Below are 16,147 nucleotides of genomic sequence, written 5' to 3'. Positions count from 1 at the left end.
GTGATTGTATAATCGTATTCATAGCATATAAATTAATTATTTAACAAGAAGCAATATAGGGAGGTGGTTACAGTATAGGTTCTAGAACCAGCCTGCCTTGGTTTGAATCCTGGCTCTGCCACTTACTATTTGTATGACCTTAGGCGAGTTACTTCATCCTTTTAAGCTTCAATTCCTCTCCTGTAAAAATAGGGATAATAATAATTATTACTACTTCATAGTATTGTTGTGGAAATTTAATGAATTGTCACAAACAGTAAGCAGTAAGCACTTGATAAATACCTTTAATAAATGTAGGGTTTTGTGGATTTTTTTAACCAGGAGGAAAGTCTGTGATGACTTGCTATAAGGCTCTTAACCAAGCCTGTCCCATTTGACATTTTTGTCCAAAATGTAAATGAAGACACTGGAATTTGAACTTAAGGATAGCCCAAATCTGACAGAGAGCCAGCACATGAATAGCAGAGTCAGGCTAACAATAGACCTTCATAAACTTAAAGATAATCTGAACCTGGCAAGGGAAAATTATGAAATCCCTTCTTTAGTTCTACCAGTCAGTTGTACCTGCTTAAAAGAACTTTGTAAGAAAAAGACTTAGAAGCTTGAACTGACTACAAGTTCCATTTGAGCCATCATTTTTAAAATGCAGAAAGTAATTTATTGAACAGACTGAAGGAAGAAACAGCCCCACTGTGGGTTTGCTGTATTATCCAGAGCATGTGTTGATACTGTGTTACATTCCATACACAAGTTTAATAGAAACATTAGTAAACTGAGACAATAACCCAAGAAAATGAATATGTTTGTAAACTGTAAGAGGAGCTAAGAAGAACACTTTTAACCTGGAAAAGGAAAGGTGAGATATATATTAGACTTCAGATAACAGAAAATATATAGAATACAGATTGGATTTATTTGGTAAGGCTCATTTTGGAAGAGCTAGCATCCGGAAGGCAGTTTTTAGCTTAGTATTAAGATGTTCTAATTATTGTAGCTCTTTAAAAATGAAATGGGGGCCAGGCATGGTGGCTCATGCCTATAATCCCAACACTTTGGGAGGCTGAGGTGGGCAGATCACCTGAGGTCAGGAGTTCGAGACCAGCCTGGCCAACATGGCGAAACCCCGTCTCTACTAAAAATAAAAAATTAGCTGGGCGTGGTGGTGGGTGCCTGTAATCCCAGCTACTTGGGAAGCTGAGGCAAGAGAATCGCTTGAACCTGGGAGGCGGAGGTTGCAGTGAGCCAAGATTGCACCATTGCACTCCAGCCTGGGCAACAAGAGCGAAACTCCATCTCAAAATAAATAAATAAGAAATGGGTTGATTTGTGAATTCATAAAATCCCCAACCTTAGAAGTATTCAAGCAGAGGCAGGATGTCTACTTATCAGGCATATGGTGGCACAAGCTCCTGTATCAGGTGGGAAATGAGAACTTTAAGGTCTCTTCCAGTATTAACATTCTAGTGTATTTGAGGACTTCACTTGTACACATGTTGAATTTCATTTAGCTGCTTTGTCTTCTTCAATTAATAATAGTGATCTGTAGCCTATGTTATATACCTGGAGTTCCAAAATGACTTCAGTAGCAGTTGAAAGAAATTTAGAAGAGTAGTTTGGTTGCCAGCCATTTTAACAGACCTATCCCATGTACAGAAGTCTTCTGCTCTATTTCAGAAATGAATTAGCATCTGGGTCAATAAACATGTAGGTAGGAACTTCTTCGGTGGTTTTAGAGTATAGCAAAACCTACTGGTTATACAATCTTTTTTTTTTTTCTTTGAGATGGAGTCTCACTGTGTCGCACAGGCTGGAGTGCAGTGGCATGATCTCAGCTCTCTGCAACTTCTGCCTCCCAGGTTCAAGGAATCCTCCCTCCTCAGCCTCCTGAGTAGCTGGGATTACAGGTGTATGCCACCACACCTGTCTAATTTTTGTATTTTTAGTAGAGACGAGGTTTCACCATGTTGGCCAGGCTAGTCTCAAAACTCCTGACCTCAGGTGATCCGCCCACCTCAGCCTCTCAGAGTGCTCAGATTGCAAGTGTGAGCCACCACACCCTGCCCCATAGGACACAATCTTGTAAGTCCATAGAGATAAGGAATAAATAAAATCAATATTAAATAATATATAAAGTATGTCAAGCATACATATGCCTGAAATTTCTATTAACGCTTAACCATTAAAAATTGATTTTTTCAGTAGTCTTTCAAAAATTCCCAAGACACAAAGCAATGATTAGCAATTTCTCAATTTGTATCTAATTACTATATAAGAGATTTTAAAGATATAAAAACATACCTCATTATGACAGCCTAAAATAAGTATTTTTTTAGCATTCGAATGTAAATGATAAGGGATTTCATGAAGCTTTTCCCTTAAAATGTTTGAACATGTTTAGAATGGCTTCGTTATGTACATGGTTCTGTGCCAGAAATCTTCATTACAACAGCTTGGCAAAAATATGTTGTTCTTTTCCATTAAACTTATTTAACAGACTTTTAATACCATACAGAAGATATTTGGACAAGCTTCAGTTATAAAATAAACGTACACTTGCCCTTTTTTCTCGTTTCTTTAGATAAGTGGGCACTAGAAATTATAGATAGTTTTGGCAAGAGTTCAAGGGTTAATGTAGCAGATAAATAAAAGGAATTTTCTGTAAATTGAGACCTGCATTATTTCAGTTGTCTTGTCTTTCCTTACCTAACTCATTTAATTTTAAAAAGTAAATACCTAAATTCTTCCTGACAGTGTGCTCAGCTTTTACTATCGTTTATTACTTCAATTATACTTGATATCACTTAGAACAATCTGCCATTTGGAAATCTCAGTATAGCCTGGAGCTTAGTATTAGATCTGGCTGCTATTGTAACATGTACAGCATATGACATTAATGTATCAAAATTAGATTGGATCATCCCTCCTGGTTAAATTTATTTCACATTTCTTTTGTATTCAGTTAACATAAACCTATTAGGGAAGCTGACACGTGGGTATGGCTGTATAGGAAGGATATTTTTTAAGTATTTTGATTAAAAAATGAAATTATGAAGCCATGGCTTTTCTGAGTTGTGTAATCTTTTTTGCTTTTTAAAAATGTCACAAAGCCCAAGTCCCGCACATTTATATTATTCAACTTGTGTATGTATATAAGGAGTTACTCCAGGATTAAGGAGTGACAGAAGAGAGGCTTTCACTAATTGAACTTAACTCCTTTCTTTGTTTAAATCATATATTAAGTTCTTTTTCCTATCCTATGTTCATCCTTAAGCCAAAATAAATGACATATTTCTGAAATAGAAATTGCCCGTATATTAGCTGATAGCGTAAATATTGATGACAGTTATCCCAGGTTTACTCTTCTAAACCTTTCCACCTGCCACGTGTCTAGTTATCTGAAACTAATGGAAATCCCATGTAAGATCTGCAGTAAAAGTCAACTCAAATGCTCACAGTGGCAGAATCAATAAATGTACTAGTATAATGAAATTTTATAATAAAATGCATTATTCTATAGCAGTCTCTGAAGAAAACTCAAGACTAAAGGGCATTAAGTTCATTTTTTAATACCTTATTAGAAATCCAACTTCTGAATGTTTTGTGTTTTTACAGTTTTAATTATCATAATGTTAACTCTCTCTGATTGCCAGAAACACCTTTGTAAGCAAGTACCACAAACATTTAAATAACGTCTTGAGGGTCTAACAATTCTCAAGACATTTATTTGGAAGAATTTTTGAGTTTCATGGGCAAAGAAAACCTGGAAATAAATTTGTTAAACCAAACATAATCAACTTACTCAGTTGGGGATTATCCAATTTATGAGTCATTTACTTCTTTTTTTAAAACAATCCTTTAAAATATCTGTTAGTGGAGAATTGGTGCAGTTGCTGGTTAAGGAGAGTATTTGGGCTATTTGTGAATCTTTTAAAATCTCAGTTCTCTGTTTCCCATTGATTATTGACAATTGAAATTGTCTGGTCTTCTGCAGTGTCTCCTGATGTTTTTGAGTGTTTGTGTTTCATATGTAAAACTGATCAAGTGCAATTTAACAATTTTTTAATTTCGTTTTTCCCCTTTTTATGTTGTATGTGACTGTATGACTGTACTCAAAGAGCTTTTAAAGCGGTATAAATTATTTTCTTGTCTTTCCAGTTGAGACATTTGGGAAATGATGAAGTGCACATTGTTTGGTCAGAGCATACTAGAGACTACAGGAGAGGAATTATTCCCACAGAATTTGGTGATGTCCTTATTGTAATATATCCAATGAAAAATCACATGTTCAGTATTCAGATAATGAAAAAACCAGAGGTAAGAACTCCTTATCTTCCATTTTAATAAGAGATTTTGGTTCTATAGGGGTTCATGGGTTTCTTTCCATGTTACAGAATAAAATTTGGTGTAGGCATCAAGTTGTGAAACTGAGGGTAAATGTAACATAGACCCTGGTAGCTACATGGATTGCCTAAGCCTGGTTCAGAAGGAGCTAAAACAGAATAAATAGCAAGAAACTGTGTTCAAATGGGGGATTTGGCTAGGTAGTACCAGAGTGAAAGTTCCTTTGTACCAAGCTCAAAAAGGGCTTACCTTTTATTAAGAGACCAATTACAGTTTCCTAAAAATCACCGTAAGAATTAATCATTTACTTTAGAATAGGAATATATGATTCCTATATTTTTAGTTGATATGTCTTATGAAGATTGCATGATTATTAGTCATGTCAATAAATGAGGATTCTACAAATTGAAAAAAATAAGCCAAATGGTTCAGTCACCTATCCTATAGTTGGATGTCTTATATATACACCATAGAATTCAAACACACTATTGCAGAAATATTTTCTTCCAGGATAAAAGTTCGGTAGTATTTTTGGTGTGTTCCTTCCCTTTTTTAAACTGAATTCTTCAGTTTCTAGAAAACCTACGTTTGACAATTGATTATGAATCTTCACAATTCCTTGAATTGGATTAAGTTTCTCATGTATGAATTTCTTATGTGTGAATTTAGATTTCTTCAGGGTTCACCTAAACCAGAGGTCAGCAGACTGTGGCCGGTAGCCTGGTTTCATACAACCCACAAGCTAAGAATATTTCGGTTTTGGTTTTGGGTTTTTTTACATTTTTAAAGAGGCATTTTGTTGTTGTTGTTGTTGGTGGTGGTGGTGGTGGTGGTGGTTTTGTTTTGGTTTTTGGTTTTTTTGAGACGGAGTCTCGCTCTCGCTCTGTTGCCCAGGCTGGAGTGTGGTGGCGCAATCTCGTCTCACTGCAACCTCTGCCTCCCGGGTTCAAGCAGTTCCCTGTCTCAGCCTCCCGAGTAGCTGGTACTACAGGTGCCTGCTGCCATGCCCGGCTAATTTTTCTATTTTTGGTAGAGACAGGTTTTCACCATCTTGGTCAGGCTGGTCTCGAACTCTTGACTTCAGGTGATCTGGCCTCCCAAAGTTCTGCGATTACAGGCATGAGCCACCGCGCCCAGCCTTAGAGAGTTAAAAAAAAAAAAAAAATTGAAGAATATACAACAGAGAGAACATGTGACCACAAAATCTAAAATATTTACCATCTTATCCAGAGCTTATGTCCTTGCCTTCAGCTGCCATTTATGCCAACCTTATTCAAACAGAATTTCTAAGTTTTGAAACCGTGAGTGAGTCACCTCACAAAAATAACATTTAATTATCAAAACATAGATATTTTTTCTAATAAACTGTGTAATAAGGGTTTTAGGTTCTGTAGTAAAGCTAGTGTCACACAAAAATAATGAAAAACTAACTTCTTGCCTGTAAGTATATATTTTTCTTTTGCTCACTCAATGGAGAAAAGGAAATTTACTTCTAGTGTTGGCTTTTTATATACAATTGAAACTAGTAAAATTTGAAAATTGGCTAAGTGTGTAAATTATTTACTTAGTTACATGAAGCACATAGTTCTTTTGAATAGACACCCTATAAACCTTTGACATTTTTTATTGTCCTAGTATGTATGAGTGACCCATCACAGAAAAGAATTGAATTCAAATAGTATTTTTACTGAAAGAAGAACTAAAGAAGCAGCAGAAATACTTTTGGATGCCAAGTGTCTTGATTGCTCTTATTTACAATCTCTCTGTAATTTGAATGTAAAATTATGTTCTGATTTCTCAATCAGGTTCCCTTCTTTGGTCCCCTTTTTGATGGTGCTATTGTGAATGGAAAGGTTCTACCCATTATGGTTAGAGCAACAGCTATAAATGCAAGCCGTGCTCTGAAATCTCTGATTCCATTGTATCAAAACTTGTATCCTTTTTTTAACATAATGGTTTCTACTCTAATGTATGTCTATTCACAAAGGTAAATATTTCTTATGTGTTGTTAAAGCCTTTTATTTTCTAGAGTTTTTTTAATTATTATTTTTTGTAGAAATGGAGTATCATTATGTTGCCCGGGCTTGTCTCAAACTCCTGGACTCAAGTGATTGTCCCACCTCAGTCAGCCTCCTAAAGTGCTGAGATTACAGGTGTGAGCCACTGCACCCAGCCTGATTCCCTGTTTACTGATGTATAGATGGTTCAGTTCCTCCCCAGTGTTGGAGCAGTTATGGGATTCAAGCAATTCTTCTGCCTTAGCTTCCCAATTAGCTGGGATTACAGGCATCCACCACCACACCCAGCTAATTTTTGTATTTTTAGTAGAGACGGGGTTTTGCCATGTTGGCCAGGCTGGTCTCGAACTCCTGACCTCAGGTGATCCGCCCGCCCCAGCCTCCCAAAGTGCTGGATTACAGACCTGAGCCACTGCACCCAGCCCTCTTTTATATACTTTTAATCAGTACTAATCTTTTGGTTAATTAGAGTCCCATTATGTGTCAGGTACTCCACAACTCTGGAGTTGCAGAAGTAATCAAAACAGTCATTGCAAATAATTCAATCTAGTTGGGGAAACATACTATGTTCAGCATACATGTTTTAATAGAGATATGGGCAGGTATTCCAGAAATATAGTAACAAGGGGTCTCTCACTCACCTGGATGGAGTGGTGTTGTCAGGAAACACTTCTGAAAAAGTGAGGATTGAACCAATTTTGAAGGACAAGTAAGAGTTAATCAGGTGGATGAGCCTAAGAGCCTTCCAAGCAGAGGGAACAACATAATCTGAGACATGGAGGTATGAGAAGATGGGGAATGTTTAAGAGGATAACTTCCAGAGCCAGATTGCCTACACTCAAATGCTGGCCATGCTTTCTTAGCTGTGTAGCCTTGGGAAAATTATTTAACCTTTTTGAGCCTGAGTTTTCTTGTTTATAAAATGAGAATGATAATAATATCTAGCTCATGGTGTTATGATAACTAATAATGAGTCAATATGTGTAAAGCTCTTAAAACAGTGCCTGGCACACAACATACACAAAGTTTTAAATTTTAAATTGTTTTCTGATATTCCTTTCTAAAATAAATTTGTTTTTCATATAATTTTTCTATATGATTTAAAACATTTTATTTTTTATGTAATAAACTGTAAATGATAAGCTTTAAAGGAAGGTTTTTAAAAATATCTTATGGTCCAGTCCACATGAAATAGATTTATTATCTTAACTTGGTAGTTTACCATGTACATTTTCTTCTTTTGATGAAAATTGACTTAAGCTATCTGATTACTCTGTAATTTCTCATGTATTCTGACACAGTGAAATGGAATTGCAGGTGGATCATGGTATGTTACATTGATTAAGCTTAATGACATTTCTGTAGTATTTCTTTTTCATAGCATTTATATCTTCACTTAGTTTAAACTAAAAACTCATATTTGAAGTAGTCATTTTAGTGAAATGATAATGACTAAAATGAGCCTTGAATTGTTAACAAAAGTATAATTTGGAGACATCCACTAAATAGAGATTTATCAATTGAAAACAAATTTTGGTAGGCAAGTTCAGTGAGTAGTATGGACATGGTGAGTTTATTTCTAAGTCACTTGTCTTTGACTATACAGTCTGTTGATTGTTTCTGAAGATTGTTTTGAAGACTATATTGTCTGTTGATTGTTTGAAGCATTAGGAGGAACTATTCAAGAAGACCCTTGAGTTTTTGTGAACCCTGCTGAGCTCAGCCAGCAGTCAGTTTCATTTCCTTTACCTTTGGGGCCTGGGATCTTGAGTCTTTTCCCCAGATGTGAATAAACTATGAGGAGATTGATTCGTGAAACCCATACTCACAGCTTACCATTTATAAGGTCCACACATACCATGTGCCTTTTTTAGGAATTACAGCTTCATTCCCTAGATACAGTATCTTTTTCCTTTAAACAAAACAAGACGCTTACTGACAAATTCTCACTTTCCTAGTCTACTTTTTCTAAATTTTTATTATTCTGATTTTTATCTCATTGTAACACAGGTTGAATATCCCTTCTCTGAAATTCTTGAGACCAGAAGTGTTTCAGATTTCAGATTTTTTTGGATTTTGGAAAATTTCATTGTACTTACCAATTAATTGAACATTTCTCATCTGAATACCTGAAATCTGAAATTCTTCAATGAATGTTTCCTTTGAGTGTCATGTCAGAGCTCAAAAGTGTCAGATTTTGGAGCATTTTAGATTTCAGATTTTCAGCTTAGGGACACTCAACCTGTACTTCCATAAAAGCTTTGTAGTTTTAATCTGTTTATTGGCATATGCTTTTCAGTTTGTTGTCTCCTGAATATCTCTAGAACAGTAGCTAATCTACCATGGAATATACAGGTCATTACCCATAAATTTTATCCACTCTGTTAGCTTCATCAAGGATGTTTACTCTCTGACCTTTGCCTCTTTCACAGTTCACTGTATCCTAATGTCCATTCTGAGAGTGTCCTCTGTCATGTCGTTAAAGGTGCAATTGAAAGTGGAGCGTAGAGGTAGATATGGAAGAGTTTGTGCTTTCTTGTGTAAATAACTGTCTTAGGTCTTTTTGGAAAGTGGTGAGATCGATTAGGTTGTAATGCAAAACTCTATTTGCATCTTGTGTCATAAAATAGGAACTCAACTTATTGAGCAAGCACAAAGTTTCTGACATGAGGTACAACAACATTTAAGATGCACTCCTTACCAAGTAGTTTTAAAATGCAAACTCAAGAGTTTTGGGAATATGGCTTTTTTTTTTCTACATCCCTGTTCATAGTCTTCTATTTCAGACTTCATATTACAGTAAAGGTATATAAAAGCTGGCTTTGCAGTTAGAAAGCATTAATTTTTAACTCAAGCTCTGCCTTGTGATCTTGGCCAAGTCACGGAATCTCTGAACCTCACTTTCTTCAACTGTAAAAAAGATGCTAAGAACCATCTCAGAATTGTTGTAAAGATTAAATGAGATGATGAACTTGGATGTACTTAGTAGATATAGTAATAAGTTACATTATTTTGTGCAACGATTAATCCTGTTATGTGTAAAGATTACAGTCAATGTAAAACAAGTCTACCCAACACCAAGGAATTGCCTAATTGGATTTTTATGTTTGGTTGATTGGTAGGTTGATCGATTGGGTTGGATTCTTCAGGCCTACTTCATCATGTTTTTAATAGCCAATCTTGCTGAGATGTTAATAGATACCACATTGGAGAAAATTGATGAAAATAGTAAACATGAATATTTTATTTAAACAGAAAATCTGAAGTTTTCTACCAGCAAAATTACTTCTGGGACACAGAGTAAATACTTTAAATCAGGTAGATCGAACAAATTTTTCTTGACTTGGAATCCTGAGTTTAGAAACTATAGGAAGTTGTTTTCCCATGCTACCTGAGTGTAGTATATATACCTAGTGTAGTATGTATATACACGCAGCAAAGGCTAATAGTATAGTATCTCTACTTAATACATACATACATATACATATATATAGTACAAATATATATATATATATATAATGTACAAAGTTCTATATTCTAAATGTTGGGGGGAAATGACTTCATACAGGTGGATTACTTGATTTTCAAATGAACATATAATAAACTACAACTAGACATTTGTATTTTAAGGTATTGAAGTACAGGTACATCTGTCTTAATTTTAAATAAATACTTATTTCAGAAACATAATGTATTGAATTTTAAGATGTACATTTTTGAAGTATCAGATCAAGTTCTCATTAAGGAAAAAATCAAGCATTCTAAAATTGGTCAACAATTTAGTTAACATAAATTACAACAGAAATTGAGATACAAGTAGGCTTTGGAAACCACCAGTTAATTCTTTACTCTTCATAAAAGAAATGAAGGGATAAAAAATAATAAACTTGATTATATTTGGATAATTGTACTTCTGTGTCAGTTATTTTATGCCCAATAAAAGTACTCACTAAGATTCCACAGCATAAATTGTGCTATTTATGATCATTAAATACAGTTTAAATTTTCTCCTAGGAACATCTTCTGTAACCATGAATCTAATGTTGTTCACTAAATGGGGACAATATTGATTGTCATATGCTACCCAAATCGATCATGCCAGCAGCCAGAATTACAGTAATCTGTCCGTATTGATGACTGTCTTTCAAGCTGAAACCTCTCCTTCACTTCACTTGTTTCTTACATTACTTGTACTAGAAAAGCATTTTCTTACAACCTCTGATTTTGTCAGCTAGGTACTTTTTTTTTCAGGCGGGGAAGGGGTCTGGAGCTCAATTTGTTAGTTTGATCATGCAATTAGAATTGAAATGCAACACTGGGGAGGAAAACCAAGTAGATTCTGTGTAACCGTTGGACCAGAGAGGTATTTCAGCTTTAATCCTAGCCATCATTTATTAGTTACCTATTGAAAGAGTGTTCATGGTTTTTTTGTTTCTGTTTTTTCAGTGGGAATTAGAATCCCAAATTATTAATTTCATGACCTCAGCCATCATGATTCTATTCCTTAAATAAAAATTTTAAAGCAATTATTTCTTTTGATCCTAAAGACATTTTTACTATGACTTCTGAATATACAAATGTTAAATATGATACTTTTAGGTAAATACTGTTTCTTTTTTTAGTGAGATTTATTATACATAGAAATTTGCAGAATTTACAATATATAATCATGTTGTAGTAGTGAGGGTTCTCAGAGAAACAGAACCAATAGGATGTATATATAAAGGGAAAGAAAAGAGATTTGTTTTAAGGAATTTGTTCATGTAGTTGTGGGGGCTGGCAAGTTCGAAATCTGTAGGAGGCTCAGGGAAGAGTTGATGTTGCAGTCTGAGTCTGAAGGCAGAATTCTCTCCTTCCTCAGGGGACCTCAGTGTTTTCTCTTAAAGTATTTAACTGATTGGATGAGGCCCACCCACATTATAGAGGGTAATCTGCTTTACCCAAAGTCTATTGATTTAAATGGTAATCAAATCTAAAATATAACTATAACAGTATAAATATAACAGTATTATACAGTAATTAAGAGTATAATATATGTTATATATTATATTAATATTATAAAATATAACAGTAACATCTAGACTGATGTTTGACCAAAAACTAGGTCCCATGACCCAGCCAAGTTTACATAAAATTAACCAACATATCCTGTTTTTCTTTTCTTTTTATCCTTATTACAAATTATAATTTGAGAAAAGTACATAAATCATAAATGTACTAGGTAATGAATTATTACAGTTTAACTATCAACAAGTCAAGAAATAGAATTGTAGTTTTTCTTCCTTCAAAAATATTTATTGATCACTTACACAGTAAAGATTTTGAGAGGGATACAAAGACAAATCAGATAGTAATCCTATCCTCATAAGCTTATAATTTAACAAGGAGAGAATAATATGTACATTACTAATTATAATAGAAGATTAAATGAAAATGTCCTGGTAGGGTTATAGATAAAATGCTATAAGATTTCCAAGGGCGAAGAAATTACCTTGGAGTAAGAAGATCAGGAAAGAGTGTTTAGAAAATCTGGGCCTCAAAAGGTGGGGTTTGAGTAGATGGAATGTAACATGTCTGTTATAATTCTTGTAATTTATAGTCTTAAGGCTTTGTATGCATATATGCATATTATAGAAGTATAATATTCTGAAATATACAGTATGGGAGATATTATATAATTAAATGGCATTTTAAAAAATACTTTATTCCTCGATTTAGAATATTCTTTCCTACCACAACTAGTATTATTTGATTTCTTCTAATCTGTTTAGATTTGACTTTTTCTTAAATACCAGAATTGGGTTTCTATTTAACTTGATCAGGGAGATTACCAGAAGTCAGTGATTATTCTTCAATTAGTTACAGTTTATTCTCCCTGAAGCTCTGCTACTCAAATGTACAATACCTGTTGCAAAGTAGGAAAGCCAAAACTAAGTGGAATGGAATTGATTGGTTCTGCTAATGCAGTTGCCTTTTGTTATAATAAAACATTATAAAACCTCTTGGGGGGGGTCTGTCAGTATTGTTGCCATTTCACGTTAGAAGAAAATGAGTTTATTGAGAAACTATATAATTTTATATATCTACTGTCTTGTAGATTATTTTCTCAGAAGATAACATCAATAAGTATGGGTTATCCTTAATTTAATGTGTAAAAAGAGGATAATAGTACCAAATTCAGGATGATGTAAGGATTAAGTAAAATTATCCACATGAAGCACTAGGTAACCTATCTGTCATGTAGCAAGAGTTCAGAAAATGGTAGCTACATTAATGATGCTATCATTATTATCATCTACATTGACACTTGGGATATTCTTCTTTTTTTTTTTTTTTTTTTTGAGACGGAGTCTCGCTCTGTCGCCCAGGCTGGAGTGCAGTGGCGCGATCTCGGCTCACTGCAAGCTCCGCCTCCCAGGTTCACGCCATTCTCCTGCCTCAGCCTCTCCGAGTAGCTGGGACTACAGGCGCCCGCCACCACGCCCGGCTAATTTTTTGTATTTTTGGTAGAGACGGGGTTTCACTGTGGTCTCGATCTCCTGACCTCGTGATCCGCCCGCCTCGGCCTCCCAGAGTGCTGGGATTACAAGCGTGAGCCACCGCGCCCGGCCGACACTTGGGATATTCTTCTAAAATGCAAACCTAAGTACAGACAGTCCCTAGTTTAGGATGGTTTGGCTTTATGATGGTACAAAAGCAATATACCGTTCAGTAGAAATCGTAGTTAGAATTTTGAATTTTGATTAAAAATTCAGGAGAATTGCTTGAACCTGGGAGGCAGAGGTTGCACTGAGCCGAGATCATACCATTGCACTCCAGCCTGGGCGACAAGAGTGAAACTCCATCTCAAAAAAATATAGGCTTTGCATTAGATGATTTTACCCAACTGCAGGCTAATGTAAGTGTTCCAACAACTTTTTTTTTTTTTTTTTTTTTTTTGGGGCGAAGTCTCGCTCTGTCGCCCAGGCTGGAGTGCAGTGGCGCAATGTCGGCTCACTGCAAGCTCTGCCTCCCGGGTTCACGCCATTCTCCTGCCTCAGCCTCTCCAAGTAGCTGGGACTACAGGCGCCCGCCACCACGCCCGGCTAATTTTTTGTATTTTTAGTAGAGACAGGGTTTCACCGTGGTCTCGGTCTCCTGACCTCGTGATCTGCCCGTCTCGGCCTCCCAAAGTGCTGGGATTACAGGTGTGAGCCACCGTGCCCAGCCTCCAACAACATTTAAAGTGGGCTATAAGGTTATATTCCTTATAACTCGGATGAGTTATAATATTCAGTAAGTTAGGTATGTTAAATGCATTTTCAATTTATGATGAGTATTTTGGAATGTAAGCCCATCGTAAGTCAAGAAACATCTGTATACTAAAAGACTGATGATGGCTCTTAACTGCTTATTGAAACAAGTCTAAATTTCTTGATGACCTGGAAGCGATTATTTTTACCTTACCCTCCCTATCCTTATATTTCTCAATGCAGTTTTGTCAAATTTACCTGTACTCCTCCCCAGCTCCATCCCCCATCTTTACCCTCATCTCCTACCACACTGACGCCCAGGGCACGTTATGTGTCCAGCTAAGTCATATTCATTATTCCTGAATGCTCTTCTTTTTCAGGCCCATGTTGTTACCCCAATAATGCCCATCTCTACTTTTTCTACCTAACATACTTATTATTCATGACCGAAATATCCTTTTTTTAAAAAAAAAAAAACCTCCTTTACTATGCAAAACTATTGTTTACACTGCCTCAAAACATTTTGTTATAGTACTTACTGTGTGTGTATATGTTAGCAAGTCTTACTTACCCTCCTTGTTTCACTAACTTCCAGCACAGTGCCTAGCCTATGGTAGATGGCTAGCAATTTATTCTAATTTGAACAAAGTGGATGTATTTATTATCTATATTTTTGAAGTTTAGATTTAGCATGGATTCTTTTTTTTTTTTTGAGACAGAGTCTCGCTCCATTGCCGAGGCTGGAGTGCAGTGGTGCTATCTTAGCTCACTGCAAGCTCCACCTCCTGGGTTCAAGCAGTTCTCCTGCCTCAGCCTCCCGAGTAGCTGGGATTACAGGCGCGCGCCACCACGCCCAGCTAATTTTTTGTATTTTTAGTAGAGACGGGGTTTCACCGAGTTAGCCAGGATGGTCTCGATCTCCTGACCTCGTGGCCCGCCCAGCTCGGCCTCCCAAAGTGCTGGGATTAGAGGCCTGAGCCACTATGCCCGGCCATGGATGATGTGTATTAGACTAGGCTACAACTCTTAAGAGTTTGCTGGGTAGGTAAGAAGAGGAAACCTAGGATCGGTGAAAATTGCCTCTGATACATGAATAAGCCAGGCTAACACACATACAAGGGTTTTTTATTTTGACTACTTAATCAGTAGTGTATTTTTATTAGAGGCCATTATAGTTTACTGAAGATAATTTTTCAGACATCATTCATTAATGAGGGTTTTCACTTCATTTGGGGTTGGGAGATCTCTTAGGGAGAAAAATGAGCTAAGACATCTCTGACTTGATGGCGTGGCAGATGGCTTGGGGAGGATACATCTTGGTGTCCCCTCCAAGAAGAAGGCAGCATGAGGCTGAGCCCTGAAGGCTCACACTTCCTGCTGTAAGGCAAGGAAAGTGGTAGCAACAGGAGAGCAGTAAGGGGAAGCAATGGGAGTCTAGATGCTGATGAGGTTTCCAATTTTGCTGCTTTAACATTTGTACCACCTATGTTAGTGAGTCCATTAGGAGCTCTCAAAATTTTGTGCCATTTGTTCTTCATGCTTTCTACAAAGGTCTTAAATATCATGGACAAATTGATTAGTTGTTAAGTCAAATTGATTTTTAACTAAGATATATAATTATGGTCATTCTCTTCAAAAGAAGAGAAGATAATTCTTCAAATAAAATGTCTCACCAGCTAAGTGATCCAGGTTTGGCGGTCTTTGAAAAGCTCACAGCCATTGTGCTACTGGTACTAACCATTGTAGTGGGATCTCTCCAAGAGCAGACAAACATTCTTCTTTACCTAACAATCTGCTCCATAATTGAAGGATTTAAATCTCCTGTATTCAGCCAGCCGCGGTGGCTCACACCTGTAATACCAGCACTTTGGGAGGTCAAGGCGGGCAGATCACTTGAGGCCAGGAGTTCAAGACAAGCCTGGGCTATATAGTGAAACCCTGTCTCTACTAAAAATACAAAAAATTAGCCAGGCATGATGGCACACGCCTGTAATCGCAGCTACTCAGGAGGCTTGAGGCATGAGAATTGCTTGAACCCAGAGGTTGCAGTGAGCCCAGATTGCGCCACTGCACTCCAGCCTGGGCAACAGAGTAAGACTCTGTCTCCAAAAAAAAAAAAAAAAAAAAATCCTGTATTAAAGACATGACATTACAATTAAAGAATTTTTTGCTGTGCTTACACATCCCCTTGTCATGGATTTTGCTGCCAAGACTTGTAGTCTTTGTAGTATGTGTATACAGAGTAATTATTTAAACAGGGGCCCCATATATGTTCCACACTTCTACAGTGACTCTAATATATTTTTGATTATGTCAGTTTTAATTTATTTAGCTATTCTTTTCAAAAATGGCAGTATATGCCTGTTGATGATGTTACTGTATTTTTTTTTTTTTTTTTTTGTGGAGACAGAGTTTTGCTCTTTCCCCCAGGCTGGAGTGCAGTGGCGCTGTCTCGGCTCACTGCAACCTCCACCTTCCAGTTTCAAGCAATCCTTCTGCCTCAGCCTCCCAAGTAGCTGGGATTACAGGTGCCTGCCACCACGCCCAGCTAATTTT

At 36.4% G+C, this 16,147-nt stretch overlaps 1 protein-coding gene across 3 annotated transcripts in view; it reads left to right on the top strand.

Moving 5' to 3' along the window:
• The window catches only part of RALGAPA1 (Ral GTPase activating protein catalytic subunit alpha 1), a 286,431-nt gene that overhangs the window by 244,501 nt on the left and 25,783 nt on the right, over positions 1–16,147 (top strand). For all 3 annotated transcript variants that reach the window (XM_058429656.1, XM_032134679.2, XM_032134668.3), the window contains 2 exons: positions 4,156–4,314; positions 6,147–6,274. In XM_058429656.1, the coding sequence (XP_058285639.1) occupies positions 4,156–4,314; positions 6,147–6,274 (287 nt within the window). The remainder of the gene's footprint in view (positions 1–4,155; positions 4,315–6,146; positions 6,275–16,147) is intronic.

This window comes from Hylobates moloch, unplaced genomic scaffold (assembly GCF_009828535.3).
Source record: "Hylobates moloch isolate HMO894 unplaced genomic scaffold, HMol_V3 SCAFFOLD_16, whole genome shotgun sequence".
Lineage (NCBI taxonomy): Eukaryota > Metazoa > Chordata > Mammalia > Primates > Hylobatidae > Hylobates > Hylobates moloch.
This window is presented reverse-complemented; position numbering and strand designations above follow the sequence as displayed.